The sequence below is a fragment of the Saccostrea cucullata genome, unplaced genomic scaffold (genome assembly GCF_032062105.1).
Source record: "Saccostrea cucullata isolate Sc308-1 unplaced genomic scaffold, CSIRO_AGI_Scuc_v1 ctg608, whole genome shotgun sequence".
In the NCBI taxonomy this organism is placed as follows: Eukaryota; Metazoa; Mollusca; class Bivalvia; order Ostreida; family Ostreidae; genus Saccostrea; species Saccostrea cuccullata.
Window position 1 is genome coordinate 37,630 of NW_026925691.1, and position 23,733 is coordinate 61,362.

At 32.1% G+C, this 23,733-nt stretch overlaps 2 protein-coding genes across 5 annotated transcripts; both read right to left on the reverse strand.

Annotated features, from left to right (window-relative positions):
• Positions 1-3,655: 3,655 nt before the first annotated feature.
• LOC134269604 (neuronal acetylcholine receptor subunit alpha-10-like) lies at positions 3,656-8,975 on the reverse strand. Of its 3 annotated transcripts, none has more exons than XM_062751808.1 (8): positions 8,740-8,975; positions 7,895-7,972; positions 7,683-7,720; positions 7,099-7,247; positions 5,427-5,536; positions 4,627-5,159; positions 4,226-4,428; positions 3,656-4,016 (listed from the first exon to the last, which is right to left on the reverse strand). In XM_062751808.1, the coding sequence occupies exons 3-8, from the start codon at positions 7,714-7,716 to the stop codon at positions 3,714-3,716; spliced, it is 1,332 nt and encodes a 443-aa protein (XP_062607792.1). In that variant the 5' UTR covers positions 7,717-7,720; positions 7,895-7,972; positions 8,740-8,975; the 3' UTR covers positions 3,656-3,713. The 3 variants fall into 3 exon arrangements, with proteins under 3 accessions (XP_062607792.1, XP_062607789.1, XP_062607790.1); XM_062751805.1 differs by having other exon boundaries at positions 3,656-4,019; XM_062751806.1 differs by lacking the exon at positions 8,740-8,975 and having other exon boundaries at positions 3,656-4,019; positions 7,895-8,138.
• A 7,579-nt stretch (positions 8,976-16,554) lies between these two features.
• LOC134269605 (neuronal acetylcholine receptor subunit alpha-10-like) lies at positions 16,555-18,077 on the reverse strand. Of its 2 annotated transcripts, none has more exons than XM_062751810.1 (3): positions 17,550-18,077; positions 17,163-17,275; positions 16,555-16,861 (listed from the first exon to the last, which is right to left on the reverse strand). In XM_062751810.1, exons 1-3 carry the CDS (start codon positions 18,067-18,069, stop codon positions 16,556-16,558), a joined length of 939 nt encoding a protein of 312 aa, XP_062607794.1. In that variant the 5' UTR covers positions 18,070-18,077; the 3' UTR covers position 16,555. The 2 variants fall into 2 exon arrangements, with proteins under 2 accessions (XP_062607794.1, XP_062607793.1); XM_062751809.1 differs by having other exon boundaries at positions 17,163-17,365.
• Between the last annotated feature and the right edge of the window lie 5,656 nt (positions 18,078-23,733).

Here is a 23,733-nt window from a genome sequence, read left to right on the forward strand (position 1 = left end):
TCAATTTGATGCCGATTAAGTATAAAAAATAGAAATATAATAGCATTAGTTAAGAAAATGCGAGGAAGGCGTTTGTGTGTGTGTGTGTGTGGGGGGGGGGGGGGGGGGGGGCTCCTCGGTGCAATGTACAAAATTAACAAATTAAATGAAAAAGAAACGTTTAAACCTTTTTTAGCTCACCTAAGCCTAAGGCTCAAGTGAGCTTTTCTGACCAAAATTTATCCGTTGTCTTTCGTCGTCGTCGTTGTTGTTGTTAACTTATCACGTTTTGGACTTCTTCTCTAGAACCACTGGGCCAATTTCAACCAAACTTGGCACAAAGTATCCTTCGGTGAAGGAGATTCAATTTGTTCAAATGAAGGGCCACGCCCTTATTCAAGGGGAGATAATTCAGAAATAGTGAAAATTTGATGCTATGATTTAACAATCTTCTTTTCAAGAACCACTGTGCCAGGAAAGATGAAACTTATGGTGAAGTTTCCTCAGGTAGCAAAGATTCAAGTTTGTTCAAATCATGACCCCCGAGGGTAGGATGGGGCCAAAATGGCTGATCAAAATTTTACATAGGTGTAGACAGGGAAATCTTTAAAAATCGTCTTCTCAAGTACTTCAAAGCCATGATTAGTGATTATATATGGAATCATTCTCAGGTAGTATAGATTCTGGTTTGTTCAAATTATAACCCCCAGGGATAGGGTGGGGTCACAATGGAGGATCCAAGTTTTACATTAAATATATTACATAGAAAATATAGAAAAATTCTTCAAAAATCTCCTTCTCAAGAACCACTGTGCCAGAAAAGTTGAAACTTATAGGGAAGCATCCTCATGCAGGTAGTGTAGATTCAGGTTTGTTCAAATCATGACCCCTGGGGGTAGGGCGGGGCCACAATGGCCGATCAAAGTTTTACATAGAAATAAATAGGAAAATTCTTTAAAAATCTTCTTCTCTGGAATAGCAAAGGCATGAATGATCATATTTTTATGGAAGCATCCTCAGATAGTGGACATTTAAATTTGTTCAAATCATGACCCCTGGGTGTAAGGGTGGGGCCACAACATGGAATCCAAGTTTTACATTGAAACATTTAGAAAAAAATCTTTAAGAATCTTCTCAAGAGTAGCAAAGCCATGATAAGCCCTATTCATAGTGTAGATTCAATTTTGCTTTAGTCATGACCCCTAGGTGTAGGGCGGGGCCACAATGTAAGTTCAAATGTAAAGGCCAATAAAGCCACAGGTACATGTAGTCAAAGAAATATGCATGCATCCTTAGTTAGTGTAGATTCAAGTTTGTTCAAATCATACCCTCTCCCTTTTAAGGATTGTTTGGAACCACTTTTGGGTTTTAACTTTTCAATAATAAACTACATGTAATTGATGCTTTTTTCCTAGCTATATTGCTCAGGTGAGCGATGTGGCCCATGAGCCTCTTGTTTTATTAACTGGTATAAATCCAACAACATTCCCTTTTTTTCGTGCACAACTGATATTTTCTAAGATTTTTTTTTAATTTTATATTGTCTGTTACTGTCATTTATTGATGCCATAATGTTATGTTCAGTCTTTCTTAATCAGTTTTATTATAAATTAGTCAGGAATATACACTGCATTGATGTTAACATACCAGTCAGTGTGTCTCAAGTTATATATATCTGCTTTCTTCCTCCGGCAGGAAGCGAGAATGGTAGTGAATCCAAGGATATCAGTGAATTTAATCAGTTTTCAAGTATTTAAAACTTGTTCCTCGTTTTAAACTTGTATTTTTGCGTGAAGTTAGTGAAAAACTGAATTTATATACATGTATTTATTTCCTTGAGTTTCATTGAGAAAACTGTAAAACTGTACATGTTTTGTATGTAAGAAAAATAGAGACTCAATGTCCACAATATTAATAAGATAAATTAAATATGCAAAGCATTTACATTAATTTATATTATATAATTTCATAATTACATTAAAGTTAGCATTTAAACATATTAAACATATGGTTTCAAAAGCATGTGCCATTCCTGACCAAGAGTATGTCTGTTAGGCAATACATTTCTCATTATTTTTATTCTGCGTTTCAGGATATAAAAAAATTTAGGAGAAATTCACAAAATGTTGAATTTCTTGGAAACTTTGTCCTTGCTTGAAAAAAAATCAACATTGAATTTGGGACTTCGATTAATGGGCTCCAATGTTTGTTTGTTTTTTTTTTTTTTTTTTTTTTGTTTTTTTTTTGTTTTTTTTTTTTTTTTTTTTTTTTTTTTGTTTGTTTTTTTTTTGTTTTTGTTTTTTTTTTTTTTTTTTTTTTTTTTTTTTTTGTTTTTTTTTTTTGTTTTTTTGGTAATCCACAAAATTGAACGATGTGTAGTTTTATTTCTACTGGGTGTAACATTTTAGTCAATCAATATACGATCATCAAGTTTGGTAGATTTTATTGATGAATATGTTTATAATAATTAATAAATATAAAGACTCGGGGAAAAAATTCATATAAACACGAAGGTTAAGTGTTGATTTTTATCCCGCTACGGTAAAAACAAAATGTAAAACCTAAAACGAAGAAAGAGAATTGATATAATACGAACTGGGGAAGTACCGAGTATACTTACATGTATGTTGTCAATGTAAATTTACTGGGTTTATTATTGAGAGAGTTGGTTGCTTGGTTTATGACACTGTCATTTTTCATCGTTTGTTTTTTTTTTCTATTTTTCTCACGCATGCTGTATTGTGTTGTACCTATTTCATGTTTGTATTTTCTCTATACTGTAGTACAATTTAAGAGAATAAACTATTGTATTGAATTAAATGACTTTCCTACGCGTTTTCCAGGTTCATGATTGTGTGCTTATAGAAATGAAAATAAACTAGATGATCTTATTGACATACACCCTAAAACTAAACATAGTTGAAATACATGTACTGTAAAAACAGTGTCTTAGATATATACTCTGCAAGTGTTCAAAGTTACAGAGAAAGTGTATACGTTTCCAAATTCTTGATGTTTCTTAAATTCTTTGGATTACATTCTTTGTATATTCACACCCACAAATATCACTCAGAATTTAATAGAGAGCCAATAAAAAGTTTTTTAAATATGAAATTCATCTCACACACAATAGAATGAAAAAAAGGATTTAATGAAAATCCAACATGAAATAATGAAATGATAACTACATTGTTCCTGTTGAGAAATGAAATTCATACAGTCATGTATAATATACACTTAAAGTGTATGCAATGTACTTTATAGAAAAATCAAAATTATTTAAATCCTGCTTAATAAGAACTTTCTGATGCAATCCTTACAGGCACGTAGCAACAGGGGGGGAGGGGGAGGGGGCGGCTGGCCCCTCACTTTTCTTCCCAACCTTACTTATACTATAGGAAATGTTCATTGAAAGGTAGGTTGGCTCCCCAACTTTCTATGTTAAGGAAAATGTGAAAAATTGGTACTGGCAGAAGTTAGTATTGAAAAAAGTTGGCCTCTAACCCACCCACCCACGAAATATGATTTTCGACTTTGGGAAACTTTCATTTTTTTTTTATTTTTTGGCTTGTCAACTTTTTCAGGTAAGTAAAAAAAATTCTCTGGCTGGCCCCCACTTTCAAAATCGATGCTACGTGGCTGCTTTAATGTTGTCTCTCTTGGAATACACGATCAAGAAAAGAAAACCTGATTTTCTACATCTCAGTTGATTTCTTTTAATTGAAGCATCCATTTTAATGCGAAATAAACAGATACATTGTCAAACAAGCATAAACTGATAAGAAAATAAATAGAAACAATCTATCGAGAACGCGAGCGAGTTCTTCCCATTCCTTTCTCAAAGCATCAGAACGCTGTTCCTTTTGGAGACGGTTATCGTTTTCCTGGGTTATACTTTTCAGAACCATCTGCAGCATTTCTTGGAGTAAGACAATGTCCACTTTTCTATCTGAATTGTCTTCGTCAACTTGATTATCGTGTGCTTCCTTGAACAGTCGCTTTAGAGAACTCTCTTCCTTTAAGCATATTTTGTAACCCTGCTAAAAAATAAAGTTTGTTACGGGCTTGACTCATAACTAAACTTTTTGGTGCGAATACGAATCTTAAATATATCCAAAATTCTATAAAAGTTAAAAAGTATATATATCGCTGAAGAAGAATGTGCATTATGTATTTATAATGAGGTTAGACGAACCAAATAATTGATATCGTCAAATTGACAATTTACAGTTTCTTGTCATATTACCTGGGCACCTGGATTCTTTCGTTTTATGGTTTTGTTGAAAGGAACCGAAACAAAGAGAATACGTGAGAGAGATCCGAAGAAGATTCTTTTTAAAATGGCTGGAACCTCTCTGCCCGTATCCCCATAATGGTAAATGTTCATAGTCAGTGCATTGATACTTGTAGAAAGGGAGATAAGGAGGATCGATATTCCGTAATATAAACCTGAAGTGTCATTATAAAACTATTTCAAGAATGTTAATACAACGTTTCATGTCAAAAATAATATAAGATTTTTTTGTTTGTATTTCAGATTGACATAAATAACCTATATTATATTTAACCCTTTAACACTCTGTTCTTGTTTTTTTTTTTTTTTTGGCTCAAAGACAGTAAAAGAATTGATTGCAGTTTTAGACTTACTAATGAGAGGGACTGCATCAGACACGGGAGGGAGGCGGTCGGCAACAACCATTTGTAGAACGACCATCGACAACAATGTAGTAATTCCTATGGATATTTTCTCCTCCGATCCGTGGATAAAAAAGCCAAGTAGTGATATGATGGTAAGTAAAATAGTCGGCATCAAAATATTAAACAGGTAATATAGCGGTTTACGTTTGATTACTATCTTGTACCTTACATAAAGGAATGGGTCTGACCAGGCAGCATAAAACGATGAGTAGTTGTGAGTAGAATATTCCACAAAGTCGAACTCCGAATTAGGATTATAAAAGTCAAGGTGGGCATCTTGATTCACTGGAATAACATTAATGTAACTATTGTCAAAAGACCAAGATCCAAAATCAAGGAAGCATGTCTGCACATCAAAAGGAAAATATTGAATATCCATAGTACACGTGCTTTTAAAAATCCATTGTGACCACCACAAAACCTGTCCTTGTGAGCTGATAGGGATATTCGTACTGATTGAAGATTTCATGCTTGAATCAATCCTGGAAATAAAGTGAAACAAGGTGTTAACGAACAGTGAAGCACAAAATTCAAATTGTGAGCAAAGCTAAGGTGGACCTCTGAAAGCAAAGGAGGTTGGACCACTTGCCATGATAGAGTATTTGTGTTATTTTCAAGAATATAAAATACGAGAATCATAGAAAAAAGATTAGCTATTAAAGTTCATGAAACAATCATCAAAATTAATTTTGAAATGTGAAATGAAATATTGCATGAAACTTAAAATAATTTAATTGAAAGACATTTACGAGTTATGTAGAATGATATCCGCTTTCCACACTTGATCATATGGAAGATGAATAAGGGTAATGTTATCATATTTAATCGGATCCCAACAAAGTTTTGGATCTGTCCAGTTCTGTAAAAGAATATTGAGTATATCAAATATAATGTAATTTCAAATTTCTGGTATACGCCATTGCTTTATTACAATCATGGTAGTTTAATTCTTATCCAATTTGTTTTTTTTTTCAGAAAGCCTCTGCATGTACATTGTACACGATTTATGCAACTTTTTTTTTCAAATCAAATGATTTTGTGAAGTACTATGATTAATCAAACAATAAAATTTTGTATGTTTTTTAAAGCATAATGTAATATTACTTATACACCTGTATAGTGAATCAAAGAAATAACACATAACACTTTGGCCAATTTACCCTTACCTCCATCGCTTTATAACACGACACCGTTATCTGTTTAAAACTTCTTCCTGGCATATTTCCCTCTTCATTTTTTTAATGGTAATTTTTTTCTCACTTTTAAACGTCAATTATTAATATTTCGGAAATTAGATGTTGCATTACTTTTATGATCGACAGTATAATTCATTTCTTTTCAAAATTGTCCTGTGTCTTATTTTAGTTTATTGAAATAAATGCATAAAATACTCCCCATTTGGAGCCACGCACTGGTAGTTAGCAACTGGTTTCGTTCGTCCTGTATTAAAAATTAAAAAAAGTTACATAAGGGATGAAATAAATACATTCTTTTTTCATGAAGGATTTTAGTCAAGGGAAGAAAATGTTGCAGATAGGATTCTTTTTAAATTCTAACGAAAAGTATTGAAGTAGTATTGTCTTAAAACGTGTAAGGCTTTCTAGGGCCCATCTTGTCATAGGATGCTAATACGGTTTGTGTTAAGCATTCTACAGTTTTGTTAATATATGTATGGTTATAAATATATACAGTGTATTCTAAGTATAGGAAGAGAATGCATTGGGTTTGATTTGGATACTTAGATTCTCAAAAATGAATGACAAAAATCCCTGATTCCCCTCTCTTTCTTTAGATTCTATGTACTTTTAAACATACGGCATTGTACAATGTCAAAAAAGATTTACTGATTGATAGTATATTATTTAACGTTTCTCTCGAGAATTTTCACTCATACGGAGACGCCACCACTTGCCGGTGGAGATCTATAAATTTTGTCCTGAACTCGGCACACAGGGCCATCGAGCAGTTAGGGATCTTTTTCGTGCCAACACCTACTGCGGCCTGGGACCTCGGTTTAGACGGTCTCATCCGAAGGACCGGTCTCCGGGGATTCGAACCCGCGACGTAAGGAACAACTCCTTACTTCGCGTTGCCCGTGTGGCGCAGTGGTAGGAGCGTCTTCTCTAGAGTCGCAGAGTAAGGATCTGATGGCGGGTTGAAATCTAACTGCGGAATGTCGAGTCCAGTCCTTTGGATGAGACCGTATAAACCGAGGTCCCATGTTGCACGGAAAAATCCCTCACTGCTCAAGGTCGAGCATAGGTCAAAATTTTGCAGCTCTCCATCAGCAATCAGCCATATGGTGTTTATTTCTCGTGAGAGACTTTAAACAACGAAGATACTAATAAAATAAAAAAGCAACATTTCTCTAGAGGGACGTCAGGCAACGAACGAGCGAACAAACAAACGTTGTTACTCTACCACGTCTATAATCCCAGTGAGAGTAACTGTCAGCAGCACGTCTAAGCGGTCCCTGTGGTTGTTGGAGGGTCGAATGTGTTTGCTGTAGTTCCTCATTAGATCTCTTTCTAACCGTATTTCATTCTCGTCACAGAAAAAAAAACTGAAAACTGTAATTAAGAAAATCAATGTAAAGATTACGATATCGTACTTATGATAAAAAATTTAAGTGCATGTATGATAAAAAAACAGAAACTGATTTAAAACAAAAACACGGCTTTTGGTAACATTCAAGTTCTGTTGTACTGCATTGATGTAATCAGACTTCTGTATTGGAGTTAAGTATGCATTATACATCAAAGAAAAATGAAAAAATAATAATAACTAAAATTTATTTTCAGTATTATTATTTTTTTTAAATATTCCCAATCTTTATTAGGACTGATGAGACGACAACTAAAATGAATAACTAACATAATGTTTTGCCTATTTGCACACTTTTTGCAATGAATCAATTTAGTGACCTCTTAAAACATTGTTTAAACATAATACAATGTACGTTTAAGGCTGAGAACAAACGACACTTAATACATGATAAAACTTACCGATGGCGAGGAGGAAGGTTTTGAGTAACGTCATGGTTCTGTGATTAAAAAAAACAAAATAAAAAAAGGATTTATGCACATACCCAGTTAGTCTGAATTTGATATAAAAATAATATTTAATTGCAAAATGAATTAAACGTTTAACTTACTTAGAATATTAAAGTATTTGATTCAATTTACAAGTACATTATAATTATTAAATGGATACGAACTATTCACGGTAGCTCAGTCGGTAGAGCGCCCGCTCCGTGATCGGGAGGTCGTGAGTTCAAATGTCGACCGAGACTGACCTAAATCGATAAAAAATGGGTAACAACTGTACTGTTCTTTCGCCATGCGCTTGGCACTTTGGAGTGAAAGTTGCGGATTGCCCTTCGGATGAGGCCTTAAAAACTTAGGCCCCATGTCACGGCAAGTGATCCCTCACTGCCTGCTCAATTGCCCTGAGTGGCCGGTCAAGGTCAAGATTTGAAACCCTTCAACGGTATAAGGTGATACCTCTATATGAGTGAAACATTCTCGATTGGGACGTTAAACAACAAAGAAAGAAACAAACAATCAATTAATCATTAAATGGATACGGGTTTTTATGAAACAAAATATATATACTTATAAAACTATCCTTAGTTGTTACATAGTTACATATATTTACATCCACTGAATATTTTCTCCTTTATTTCTTAAGAAAACCCATTGCGGTAATCACTGCATGAACTACATTAGGCATGTCGCCTGTACAGATTTCTTGATCAGTGGCTGTTCCATCAATGAAACGTATAAAGACGTTCGCATCATTAATACAATAAATAAACTTTTTAATCCTTCTTTAAACAGTTAAATGATTATTTAAACAGATATAAATATAAACAATAAAATGTCTTTCTTTCTTTGTTATTACTTACGCGGGTTATGTATTTTTTCTGCAACACCTGCTTTCGTTAATTCCAGTAATAAAAAACAAAGAAAGCATTTTATTGTTTAAGTACCTAACAGCATGAAAACTATTCCTATAGATATGTGTTCGTGGTAAGTTTGGTAAAAAAATTATTGCACTTACACTTATGGAAATCCAAATGATAATGAAAATCCTTTATTTTACCCTACCTCCAATAACACATTGAAAGACACTGAACATGCTGAACATTTACAAAATTAAACGACCTGACATGCAAGTGACTGTGTCGTAGTCATTAAGCATTGGTTTCTAATCTCAATTAATTATCACTGTAGAAATATCTTTGTTCATTTTATATTGGTAAACGATACGGAAAACAAGCATACATTTCTTGTTTGTTTTTCCAATCCAACATGGAATTCATTATCTAAATGACTTCTCCGAACCTCGGAAATATTTCCCCTGAGGAAAACAGAATAATCACTCTGCCTTTGCCAACAATATTGGCGACTTGCTTTGTTTCTGTTGATATCTAAAATGTGTTACTGGTTTGTATACGTGACTTCTGGTGCTTTTAGCATATTTTTGCAGAGAATTATTTATAATAAAACGTCACCTATATCAAAGCTTCTTGTTCAATTAATTATAAAAATATGAGACTCATCAATATTTATACACTTTAATCCAAATGAATAGTACAGACTGAAACAGTTAAATGCATTGCACAACGCAGTAATACGCGCAATTAATGTCTTTAATGATGGTACTCTTTTATAACTTTATTTAATACCTTTCTTACGGTAGTTTTTATCATTTCAATGTAGATAGTTGATGACCCTTGTTGTAAAATGGTTGGAAAACGGAAGGAGGATATGGGGAAGAAATTGTATTAATTTTCTGAAAAAATCTGATCGTTTAGTTATGTAGATTTTTAACTGAATATGGGGAGGTTTTATAAGGTAACTTATGAGACAATTTTTATGGCAGAGGAAGACTTTATAAATTGCATAGTCAAAGATAAAGCAAAACCTAATTGACCTGTGGCTGTAAAAAGTCAGGGTGCTCTATAATAATTACATGTGATGGACGATACGCGATTCATGATATTTGCCAAAGCTCTCTGTATATCGGTAGCGGGTGCAGTACATTTGAAAGTACGAAAATTATCTGCCAGATGAATACCGCATATATTTCACGACAGATGACCAGAAAGTATTAACTACTTAAAATGTTTCATAAATTAAAGGACAATTTGCAAACGCAAATGATACAGGAAAGGAAACATGGCCATTGGTTCCCTATTTCGAGCAATGAACTAAAATTAGAAACAAAATATGTCTTCCCGGATACAGTAGGAATTTACTCAGTAGTTGCCAAAAACATATTAAGCAGAAAGAAGATTCTTTATTGCATATTCTTCTTATGTAATGGTATAGAGGTACAAATTTCGATGTCAAAGGGCATTAGTGTTACAGTTGACTATTGCAGGCATTAAGGTGCAATATTTAAAAAAAAAAAAAAATCAAGAAATAAATAAGAAATAAGAAAAAAATATATTATCATGAACGAGGACTAATATGCCAGGGTTTTAAACATGTTCGTCTACTTCACCGAATAAATCGAAGCTTGAAGTTCTATCCTTGAAATAGAAAACAGTTATAATTTTATGTATCGAATCACTAAGAGAAATAGAATCTAGATAAAGTGATAATTTAATATTGATACATGTACATAGATAAGTAAAGAAGTTATAATTCGAGAAATAAAAGTCATCATGCACGTTTATTATAAAATTGTGGCATTAAGTTACCATGAAATGCTTCTAGAAGTGAAAAAATGCTTAGAATTACAACAAATTACAATAGATTTATTTCGTATATAGAAATCAGTTCGAAATTTCTTTTGAAGCCATATATTTTTCACGTAATACATTATTTGGGTCTAAAACTCAAAAACATTCATTTATACAATGTAAAATGGCGTGCATTATAGTGAAATGTAATATATGTAATCTTCGGGAACTCGAAGTTTCTTTGTATTTTCAGGTATTTTTGTCGTATTTATTGATAATAAAGACGTATGTAAAAAAAAACTGGCAAGCTCATCTGCAAATCATAATAAACTGCTTGTATGTGTTTCGTTACATTACTTTGAAGTTTTTAATTGGTGCTGATTGTACGTTTTTTTAGGATTTTATTATACCTGTCTACCAGTGTGGTATCCTTGATATTCATATCAGCAAATGTAGATTTCTTATACAAGAAATGATGCACTTTTTAATGAAGTAAGGCACTCAGACTGATCAGTGTTTTATTTTTATATGATTTGAATTAAGGACAATATCTTAATACACTTATCTAAAAGTTTAAAATACATACATTCAATTATATTTTCCCCCTGTATCTGCATGTAGAAAATTCAACTTAAAGTAATCTGGCATTTATTGTACAAAAAGTATGAGAAGATAATTTGCATTTTATAAAGCTTAATCAAGATGTTCTTATTTATCAAATTAATTCATGGGGGTTCATAACTAGTGTATGTATGTACATGTATGTTTCCTGTTGGAATGAAAGATATGGAGTATATATGCTTTTATACAAGTAAAATTGCAACAATATGTACAATTGATATTACTCGAAAAATATGTTGAACAAACGTTACAATTTTACCTGTATAGATAATGCCAATATTAGAGTGTTTTTTTCTAAATTAAGAAATTACCTAAGACCTTTTTTTTTTTACTTTACAACAGTTACTTTAATTATGGTGTTACTTAAATTCTGTAGAAACCTAATTTTAATACAGTTGTTTTCAAACAGAGCAAATATTTTCAGGACTATTTTTTTGATTCAAGATGCACTGAATAGGAAAATAATATACATTTCAATGTTTTATGTTTATCCCTAGGGACCCGAAATACTTACAATCTCAGTTTCTCTTTCTTCTCAAAAAATAAAATCTAAATGAAATGTACTTGGACAGGCAGAAATCAAATTTCACGTTCTATCTTCTTGAAATTAATCAAACGAATGGGCGTTTTGTTATATCTGATATTCAAAAATTACCCATGTAGATATAAGAAAGCACCTACCTGCCCTGTCGTACCTCTACCAAATAAAATACACTAGAATAATGATCTGCATATGCTGCGATAATGTCTCCCATACATATAAAACACACACACTCTGATACAACATTGCCATTTTACTTACCTAATCTATTTATTTATGTATACATTTGAATCATTTTCTGGAATTGTATTGAAAAACCTTTAAAAAAATTAAACTTAATGTAACTTGTATTTACTTCATATGTAAAATTGTATAATGATTGATTGATTAATATTGTTTAACGTCCCTCTCGATAATTTTTCAACCATATATATGGAGACGCCATCACTTGTCGGTTGAGAGCTGCAAATTCTGTCCTTTACTCGGCACTCAAGGCCATTGAGCAGGGAGGGATCTTTTTCGTGCCAGCACCTACTGCGACAGGGGACCTCGGTTTATACGGTCTCATCCGAAGAACCGGTCTCCACGTCCCACAGTGGGATTCGAACCCGCGACGTAAGGATTGACTACTAACTATACGACTCTAGAGCAGACGCTCTAACCACTGCGCCACGCGGGCGAAGTAAAAGAGTACAAAAGGTGAAGATAAAGAACAGTGAGTTATCTCAAAATAAAAAACTGTACACAATACAATGCGAAGGATCTAAACCACGAACCTCTGGAAATTCCAGGAATGAGATCAGGTGCCATACTTGACATAAAGTTTAAATGTACGTGTACATAAAAACATGTTTGTGGACATTTCCCAGTAAGACACGTATATTGAATAAAATACAAAAATGTCCTAAGATCAAAGTTCAGAGCTATAGTTAAATATATATGCCAAAATAAAATTATCATCCATCATTAGGATAAATGTTGATTTCAATAAATTTAAATAATGAACCTCCAAATTATGTATTATTATTTTGAATGTTAAACTGCTCTTTGCCCTACATTGCAATGATGGAAATGTCTCATTTATCGGCTTGAACAATCAATGATCGTCTAGGCCTCGACAGACTTAATTATGCATATATAAATAAAAAAAAACATGTCATATTTTCCTCACACTTCCCGTTAATTGCAATTGATTTTAAGATGTTAATTTTTAAAACTACTTAGCTTTACTAAAGATAATTAAGTCCATTAAATCGATTAATTGCATTGGCATTATGAGTCAAAGATCCTCCGTGTATCGTTAATATCTGTCGTAGAGAGGCACGTAAAATTGAATCGCTGTAATTTAAAAAAAATATTAATAAATAAATCAAAATATAATTTTTTGGACTCCAGACAATAACTGTGTTTTCAATTCACTGGTTTTAAGATACTTTTATGAACTGAGACCAATAGTATGCATATGTATAAATGAAAGCTTGATTGTTTGCATGTGAGCTACCAGAAATTATTCTGTCTCCACTCAAGTTGCATTACTTATTGAACGACCCTTGCATGTGCTAATTTAAATGATAAATTTTCATACAGTTATGAAATTATTAAAAAAGATTTAGAAAACAAAAATAATATAAACCCAATCAGCCATTATTTATTTTCGAACAGCGAGTTGTATTTAGCAGTACCTACGGTATATTTTGAAGCAGAATATAGACAATTACTCACAGTAAGGAAGAAGGGGGGGGGGGACAAAACAAAGCAAAATAAAGAAAAAAGAAAGGCTCGTTTAATTGTGAGCTTAGAATGAAAAATAAATTTTGTGTCGGACATTTATTTAGAAAAAGAATTCATTCGGGAAAACGTTTATTTTTTTTTGGGGGGGGGGGTGTTTTTTGTTTTTGTTTTCTGTTTGTTTGTTGTTTTTTTTTTCTTTTTGAGTGTAAAAAGAATAATTGGTTGCTACCATATTTCTAAAATATTTATCTTCGCTATACCCAAATATGACTAGAGCACACAATGAATGGAATCAGTCAAAATGGTATGCTGATTTAGCTGTCATGGAACCTTATCCGATCTCTTTTCAAATGTATGTGATTGTGCTGCTCAAATTTTGCATTGTTTATTTGTGAGCTATATTACTGTTCTTTATTTCAGCAGTTGATTTATAGATTTTTAGAATCACGGGTTCAAAATGATAAAGGCAGGAAAAAGTGAAAATCATAGCTCTATCATATGATTGTACTTACCCTTAGCTGAATCTGACTCAGAGGTGACGAGTACAATCTTTAATACCACTGCACGTATTATGCAATCGTATAATAAACGATTGAATATTGTTATAACTGATCAAATGAGTGTAGTTATTTTCTAAATAATTAAGCTCCTCACAATATTTTATTGTGCGTCGGATGCAACTAATATTATCAAGCCTTATTGCTGGCCCTTTGTTTCACGTGACATCTCTCTAAAGGAAAAGAGATATCTAGTGGCGTATGTTCCATACTGGCAAAAGGGCAGCGTAGCCAGACATCATATCACTCAATTTTAAATTTGTTAAAAATATTTGTGCTGCAGTTTGGTTGAAAATGGGGGAAATGATCAGGAAACGAGACAATTAATATAATTTATTTTATGTCAAATGCACAAAAAGAGTTCTAAATTGCATTTTATTTATTCAGCAATGAAATAAAAATTGTTAACGTAATATTTGTTTTTGTTTTATTAGGAAACCGTAAAACAAAGTACATTTTTTCAAACAGGAGGTTTCCATTTTATCAAAGCACGAAGTCGGGTGACATATTGCGATTGTACACTGTACGTATGTTTTTGTTCTCCAGGCTTTTTCTCGGAGATGGCTGGGACAATCTTCCTGAAACTTTCCTCAAAGGAGGATCACTGGTTGTGAGTGTATTGTGTGGTCATTCAGTTTCAAAATGGCTACCGTTGCCATGGAAACCTGCCAAAAGGGACGAATTTTGTCCGCGAGTGTTGTCTCTGGTCCCTTGATCATTCTTCATGAAATTCTTTTTATGTAATGATTAGTAATTGTGCTCACTGTAATTGTGCTCATTGGATTTAAAAATTGCAATTTGTCAATAGTTTCTATGAAAACAGGGGAAAGTGAAAATTCTTTTACTTTGATTTTTAAATCAAAGTACTGAAAGTACTGATACGAGTTGATGGTTTTCCAAGCTTAGCTAATTGGTATTGTTTTAGTGATGATAAAATGAAAGTCTTGTCCAGTTCGGGATGACATACGCTATTGCTTGCAATAGCAGACTTTCTAGTTTATTTTTAATTTTGTTAAGTGTTCATGTTAATTTTTTTCATAGATGCTACGAAAATATGTATGTATCACTGTATCGACTGGTCAAGTGGCATTCATGGATGTCTTTCAACTTCATAGAAAAATTAATGCAAGACATTTTTTTGCTAAAACTAAGACCAGAATACACGTATGAAACATAATATAAACTAGAAAGTCTGCTATTCATGACGAATGTCCAAGGGACCAGAGAGAACACTCGCGGACAAAATTCATCCCTTTTTGCAGGTTTCCATAGCAACAGTAGACATTTTAAAATTGAATGACCAAACAACACATCTACAACCAGTGATCCTCCTTTGAGGAAAGTTTCAGGGAGTTTGTCCTAGCCATCTCCGAGAAACAGCCTGGAGAACAAAAACATGCGTACAATCGCAATATGTCGCCCGACTTCGATGAACATAATTAAAAACAAAAATAAAACTTTTTTTTTCATTTACATTACATATTTTGTGGTACTCACTCGTAACACATCTTATTTAGCTGATTGGTCAGTTAGAAAGTAACGGGAGTGCTTCGATAAGAATATGAATTTATTTCTTGCGTCAGAAAACAGTTTCGTCGATCTGTTCATAAAGAAAAAGGCCAGCCATATTTTACAATGGTTTTCTAAATCAGCATATGAGCGAAGTTAGGTATATTTTTGTCCTTTCAAATATAAATAGATTGCAATAAAATACAATGTCCAGCCGTACAAAAATGTACCTACTTGCGCTCGTATTTGATTTTTCAACGAGTAAGGTGGTCCAAAATTTAGTATCAATCGGAAGTAAAAATAGTACACTAACCCAAAGTAGAGATCTATATCTTCCAAATAACCTTTCTACTGTTGCTAAAAGTAGTATTCCATTAGGGTATACATATCAGGAAATAAGTGCACGCAAAAATAAGAAAAAAAATAAGACTCTTATTTTTGTCATTTTTCTGGGGGCCATATGTCACATCATTCTTTAAGAGAAACTTAAAAAAATGTTTAAATTCTTGGAAATGTTTTTTTTTTTTTTGTTTTTTTGTTGTTTTTTTTTTTTTGGCTTGAAAAGAATAATAAAAATTGAATATGTTTATTTCATTCTAAAGCTATGATAAAGGAATATGAAAACTCTTTAAACACTCATAACAAATTTTAGAAATAGAATTCAGGACGTTGTGTGATTAGCCGGGTTTTGCTGAAAGCAAAGTTCTGGCTATAGGCATCATGATCGACTTTCTTTAGCTTTCTATAAATAGGACAGTAAACAAAAAAAAACAACAAAACAAATAGCGTCAAAGCAGACGATTCCGATAAACAAAATAGTCCCATTACGAGACGATATTCAAACAAATAATCGAGAGTCATCTTATCTTCTTATGAAGCTTGCAATTTTCTTGAAGTCTTTGGATTACATTCTTTACATATTCACACACATTAACACCAATCATAACAAAATGCCCAAAAAAAGGTTTTTTTAAATATAAAACGCATCACAAACACAACAGAAAGAAAAAAAAATACAACATTAAATTATGAAAAGAGAACTACCTGTTGACAAAAGAAACGCATGCATGCAACGCTCTTAAAGGAAAGATCAAAATTATTTAAATCCTGCTTTTCAATTACCTATATACTGCAATTCGTAAAGTTGTCTTTCTTGGATTAAACGATCAAGAAAAGAAAAGGATTTTTATATTTTACTTGATTTTTATTTTAATTGGATAATCCATTTTAATGCGAAATAAACAAATACATTGTCAAACAAGCATAAATTAATAAGAAAATAAATAGAAACAATCTATCGAGAACGCGAGCGAGTTCTTGCCATTCGTTTTTCAGGGCATCAGAACGCTGTTCCGTTTGGACACGTTTATCATTTTCCTGGATTATATTTTTCAGAACTAACTGCAGCATTTCTTCGAGTAAGACAATTTCACCTTTTCTATCTGAAGAGTCGTCATCTACTTTATTATTGTGTGTTTCCCGGAACTTTCGTTTTAGAGAATTCTCTTCTTTTAAAACTGTCTTGTATCCCTGCTAAATAAATTTAAAGTTTAATGTAGACTTAACACCAATCTGAACTTTTCTGTGCAACGATATATGATAAATCATAAACTTTCTTCAGAACGAAATAAGAAGATAATAGACATCAAACTTAAAAGTTTATAGAATTTATATAATACTATAGTATTACAGGGAAACAACAAACTTTTTGAGTTTCATGAGGAAAATAATTATACGGAACAGTTTGAAAAGTTCTGTGTACGAGTGCATTATGATGAAATAAAGTGAAAAGTTGGAATGATCGACAATTTACAGATTCCTGCAATATTAGTACCTGGGCAAATGAATCCTTTTGCTTGAAGTTTTCGTTAAAAGAAACGGAAACACAGAGAAATCGTGACAGGAATCCGAAGAAGATTCTTTTTAAAATGGCTGGAACTTCACGGCCTTTGTCCCCATAATGGTAAATATTCATAGTCAGTGCATTGACACTTGTAGAAAGGGAGATAAGTAAGATCGATATCCCGTAATATAAACCTGGAGTGTCATTATAAAACTATTTCAAGAATATTAATACATAATTTCATGTCAAAAATAATATAAGATTTTCTCTGTGCATTTCAGATTGACATTAATAATCTATATTGTATATAACCCTTTAACACTCTGTTCTTTTTTTTTTGGCTCAAAGACAGTAAAAGAATTGCAGTTTTAGACTTACTAATGAGAGGGACTGCATCAGACACGGTAGGGAGACAGTCGGCAACAACCATTTGAAGAACGACCATCGACAACAATGTAGTAATTCCTATGGATATTTTCTCCTCCGATCCGTGGATAAAAAAGCCAAGCAGTGATATGATAGTAAGTAAAATGGTCGGCATCAAAATATTAAACAGGTAATAGAGGGGTTTACGTTTGATAACTATCTTGTACCTTACATAAAAGAATGGATCTGTCCAGGCGGCATAAAACGATGTGTAATTATGAGAAGAATATTCCATAAAATCGAACTCAGAATTCGGACTATAAAAATTAAGTTGTGCATCTTGATTCACTGGAATTACAATAATGTCACTACTGTCAAATGACCAAGATCCAAAATCAAGGAAGCATGTCTGCACATCGAAAGGAAAATATTGAATATCCATAGTACACGTGCTTTTAAAAATCCATTGTGACCACCACAAAACATGTCCTAGTGAGTTGATCAGGATATTTGTACTGATTGAAGATTTCATGCTTGAATCAATCCTAGAAATAAAGAGATATTGTGTTAAGGAAGAAGGAATAACAAAAGTGCATTCTATTAGGAAGAATTCAAATCGGGACAAGAGCAAAGGCGGACCTCCAAAAGCATGAGAGATTGGAGTAACTGCCATGGAGTAGTATTTGTGTTATTTCCAAAAATTATATAAATGGAAAAAAATGTAGATAAAAGAATAACTATTGAAGTTTCTGAAACAACGAAGACTTTAAATGTGAATTATGTATTGCATAAAAATTTATTATAGTATTTTCTTCTATTATTCCAAGCACTCTGATTGGCCAAAACTTGTTCAAATGATCAAGTATATAACAGCATATAGACTTGTGTTACTATTTATAGACTCTGAAAAGCAATGAAATGATTAAAAAGTCTTCTGAAACAAAAACAATAATGCAGTTTCAAAATAGTAAATACAGTGTATGACGTAATGTTTCTGAAAAAAATTATAATGTGTTATAAAAGATTGTTTAGACAAAACGATGCCTTAATTAAGGATTAACTTTGTATTAATACATTTAAGTAAGATTCATTTTGCTTAAATCGATACAAAAGATCATAATAAATCAAGAGTAGTTATTTGAATTAGTAAATCCCCCAAAACTATTCTATCATTAGAAAAGAAACAACTTAATTTGATCAGTAAGCCTCAATGAAAAAAAAGTAATGAGAAAAACTTGTTTCTTGTTTCCATTGTTTCAAATTTTGTTTTGTCAATCTCTGTAAAAAATACATGTAATATAACACATGTAGCTTTTCATTCGGTCAATCCATAGATATAACGACTTCACAGAAAAGCATATCGACCACGCACTTCGTGCTCGGTCGATATGCTTTTCTGTGAAGTCTAGATATCTGTGGATCGACAAATGAAAGAGTTACATGTATATTTACATAATTACTGAACGATATTTACGAGTTATGTAGAATGATGCCCGGTTTCCAAACTTGATCATAAGGAAAATGAATTAGGGTTATGTTATCGTATTCAACCGGATCCCAGCAAAGTTTCGGATCTGTCCAGTTCTGCAAAATAGGAAATCAAAATTATTATACAACTATTTACCACGATAAATTAATGCGCAGGCTTTCTGATATATCACTGACAGCTGCTTTTCAATAGAAAGGGAACTTGTAAATTTACTCACCTTGACATTTGCAAAATTACATTGTTTAACCATTCTAATTGTACACACAACTACTCTGAAGTTGATTAGAACAGTTTCAGACACGGGGTAAGTTATTGAGAGGCAAGTTTATGAAGCAAGGATATCTGCATTCTAATTTAAAGTCATCATTTCGTGAGTTCTATAAAGGTTATGGTATACAATGACCTTGTCCAAAAACAATTTATTTTTTAAGTCAAATGCTGATTGACTTTCTTATACTGATTTTAAAGCCATTATTTACACACTGAGTTTTCCATGGATTTTTTTTAGCTATTTTTAGATCTTACGGAGCACACAGGGGGGGGGGGGGGGTGAACAGTAGGCAGGGGATGCTCACTCCTCCTTGGCACCCTTATCTCACCCCACTTCTGATGTATCGGGGTTCCATGTTTGCTCTGATCCTATTTTATGTTGTTTAATGTACGTTTGTTGTTTCAATAAATTCCATACAAAGATAATTATACATGTACATACATTAACATAAAGGATGCAGGGTACTTCATTGTCATCTTGCGATAACATGATAGAATATGTTTATGGAAAAACACATGTTCAGCATGAAACTGGACTCAGAGCAAGGTTAAGCCGGATTCATTTTTGATTTATAATAAGTACATGATTGAATGTATTAAAAACTGTGGAATCAGTTTAATTCGCAGAGGTCAATGTTCGTGGATAAGCAAACTTTTACTTTTCATAGGGACTTAGATTCGTGGGTTTCTCGTAAATACGAAGGTTAATTAATCAATACGGTAACAAAATAAACGTTCGAGGGGATGTAAATTCGTGGGTAAGGGTGACCCTCGAAAACCATAAACATTGGTCCCCAACGAACAATGATGATTCTACAGTAATATACTTCCCATTTGGAGCCATGCACTGGTAGTTAGCAACTGGTTTCGTTCGTCCTGTATTAAAAATAAAAAAAATAAAATAACAAATGAATTTAAAAACTGTTTTTTTTTTCATGAATGTGAACGGGAAAAAATGTTACAGTTAATACAAGGTTCTTTTTTTTCTTATAATTCTGACAAAAAGTAATGAAGTGGCATTGACTTTAACTGTCTGAGACTTTCTAAGGCCCCAGAAGTCAAAGAATGCTAACGTCTTTTTTTAGTTTCTTTTAAACATTCTACAGTTTTGTTGATATACAGATGGTTTTAAATAAATTTTAATTCGGTAGAGAATGGGTTTGCTTTAGATAAGTTCTCAAAAAAAAAATAAAAATCCTTGTATCAACCCTATCTTCAAATTCTGTGTTCTCATTGTCATGATCGAAAAAAAAACGAAGAAATCCGTCGACAATTTATTTCATACTAAAAGAGAGTATACCTTGTGTCCTATAATAACATCTTTGAAATTCAAAACTAAAATAGCAGAAAAGACGGATTAATATAGTCTGAAATTGTAATGAGAAGAATGAGGGATCTGGTTAGGGCTGAATATATTATATCTGTAAAAAATGAAAATATGCTTGTGTTATCCCGACTTGGTTTTGATGCTATTTAGGGAAGCTTTTTAGAATATATATATATAATTTTGTGACATCATTAACGTTATTATTATACCACGTCTATAATCCCAGTTAGAGTAACCATCAGCAGCACGTCTAGCCGGTCCCTGTGGTTGTTGGACGGTCGAATGCTTTTGCTGTAGTTCCCCATTAGATCTCTTTCTAACCGTATTTCATTCTCGTCACAGGAAACAAAACTGAAAACTGTAATTAACGAATTAATGTTAAATACGATAAAAAAAATTAAGTGCTTGCATAAAATTAAAATAGGATTCTTCTCATATTTCTTGATTTATAAATTAACGAAAGAACTTTATTCATTAATAACCAATATTTGCCCCCAAAATTCAAACTTTGACAGAGAAATATTTAATTATGTTCTTAATTAGGGGAATATAAGCTGACTTCAAAACGCTGAATATTTTCATTAGCAAAGGCGTTATATGTTTGAAATGACGTCATGAAAATGGCGTCAATTAAAATTTTTAATGATTTTTACAGAAAAATGTATATTTTACGTCGATATTTTGAGTAAAAGTCACCGAACGCAGATCTGATCAGGCTCAATATTTTGATATTATGTGTAGAATGATAATATCAATGAAATATGTAAATATTGTTCATGAGCAAACTTGAGCACTATAAATTTGTCAATTTCAACAAAGAGTATCATTTTAAATTACAATTGAAAATAGAAGATATAAGTAAAACAAAATCTAGCTTCTTTTACAAAATCTTAATATATAACAAGTCCGAAAAGCCTATCATGGAAAGTTTTTGGGAAAAGGAATTTAGCGATATAAACCCACTGCGTTGGCAAAAAATATATGATGAAAAAATTGTAAAAATTAATGATAAAAATATTGCCGAGTTCAATTTTAAACTACTGCACAATATGTTACCAAATAACTTGTATCTTAGTAAATGGAATAAAAATATTGAAAAATATTGCTCTCATTGTCAAGAAATAGAAAATACTAAACATATGCTTTTTGACTGTACACTTATAGAAAATATTTGGAAACGAGTGTCTGTTGTACTTAATGTTAATATTGTTTGGAAACATCTTGTATTGGGTTTTAGTTACTATGGAAACCAAACAAGCACAGTTTTGAATAATGTTTCTTTCATAGCATTTAAAATTTTTAAATATAAGATGAAATGTAAAATGTTAGAAGAAGATATAACAAGCGATGGGCTTAATTTATTTTTGAAGTTATCGCTTGCTAAATTTTACCTTGTTAATCGGCAAGCACAAACTATCAAATTTGATTATTGTATGCTAAAAACTCTGTCTGAAGATTTGTAAATTATTATTATAATTATTTTTTTTATTCATCACTCACTACAAGATTACCCAGTAATCTTGTATTTCGGAGGTAAATTTATGATATGGACTCTGTGGTGTGTAAGGATTGTACCTCCGAATTTGTGAGTGGTCCATCATCTTATTATATGATATATAAAAAAAAAATCATCATATATATTATAGTAAGAATGTATGAAGTAACTATGAGTACGAGACACAATCCATATATATTACTATATGAATACCTTTAATAATATTTTTGAATATTCTTTGTATTTATATACACATATATGTTTTAAATTTCCAATCCAGGGGGCCCCTGGCACCCAAGGTGAGGAATATACGGAGGACCTCTTAGGAGGTATTGCCTCAAAACTTGATTTGTATTTTTGTTGAATAAAAAATCTGAAACAGAAAAAAAAAGAAAAATAAAAACAACTCTCATTGTCTCCTGTCTCTTGATAAATATCACACATAAATTTTGGATGAAACATTGTAAACATTACCTAGAAAATTGTAATTCTTTGAGAATCTTCAGCTAAAGAGAGGTAACTATCAAAGTGCAGAAAAATCATCACATGACCTTGTTGCTTTGTGTCATTTCTTTTACATTGCTGGTAGTTGCAGGTTAATGTTTATTTTGCATATTAACTGTAATATTTTATTGATGTGTCCTTAATATATGTGAAGTATTATTTAATAAAATAACAGTTTAAAAAAAAAAGTCTGCATAGCTTTAGACTAAAGATATCCACGTCTCTTAAATCTGTAAATTACTTTGGCATTCTGAGTCCAAAATCTTCCGTGTATCGTTATCATCTGGCATGACACGTGCGTAAAGTTTAATTGCTGAAATATTGAAAGATTATTTAAAGATCCATTAAAATAGAATTTTTCTGAATCCAGACATCATATTTGCTTTAATTGAAATGTTTTAAAATCATTTAGTGAACTGAGACCAAGAATTGCTGTAGACTTCGACAAGTAACTTAAATATATCTTCAATGCATCATCATTTACATGTAACAATAATTCAAATTAAAGTAACCTTACAAAAATGTTTAAATAAACTGATATTATATTTTTCCGTCAACTTTGCTTATATATCTAGCAATATACCCTTATCAATATTCTATAGATATTGTCTGATCTTTAAATGGGCTTCAACAAGAAGCGTTAGAGGACAGACAATGAATTGATGAATAAACACTTTAAAGAAATGTTTTGCAGGGCAACACATTTTAAAAAGTCCATGGAATCTGCAATAACACAGTGGATCCGCGACATCAGACATATTATTCAATCTGCGATTCTAGAGCAAAGGCTTTAACCACTATGCTAAAGGAAGCCTCTGTAGAATTATCAAATAGTGAGAGTACAGATTTGAATTCAAAACTTCTAGCAAATATCAAATGACATCACTTAGAGTGAAACTCTCTTTTCGTGTGTTCCCTTTCTCTCTTTCTCTCTCTTCTTCTTTCCTTTCTTTTATTTTTTCGATTTTTTGAAAAAATCGTTTTGAAAATATGCTTATAAGGCTAATGAGCCACATAAAAGGAAAATCAAACTTGACATTCGATTTAACACAGAAATATTTACTTGAAATGTTCTGAAGAATGTGCATTGAACATATATGTATATATGTGC

Excerpts from the sequence above, each read along its gene's own strand:
- LOC134269605 (XM_062751809.1), bottom strand. The coding sequence starts at position 18,069 with ATGAAATCTTCAATCAGTACAAATATCCTGATCAACTCACTAGGACAT. Across the intron at positions 17,366-17,549 it reads TGATGCAGTCCCTCTCATTA|GTTTATATTACGGGATATCG; the intron begins GTAAGTCTAAAA and ends ATGACACTCCAG. Across the intron at positions 16,862-17,162 it reads AAAAGGATTCATTTGCCCAG|CAGGGATACAAGACAGTTTT; the intron begins GTACTAATATTG and ends AAATTTATTTAG.
- LOC134269604 (XM_062751805.1), bottom strand. The coding sequence starts at position 7,716 with ATGACGTTACTCAAAACCTTCCTCCTCGCCATCG. Across the intron at positions 7,248-7,682 it reads AACCTTCCTCCTCGCCATCG|TTTTCAGTTTTTTTTTCTGT; the intron begins GTAAGTTTTATC and ends TCTTAATTACAG. Across the intron at positions 5,160-5,426 it reads GATATCATTCTACATAACTC|GATTGATTCAAGCATGAAAT; the intron begins GTAAATGTCTTT and ends CTTTATTTCCAG.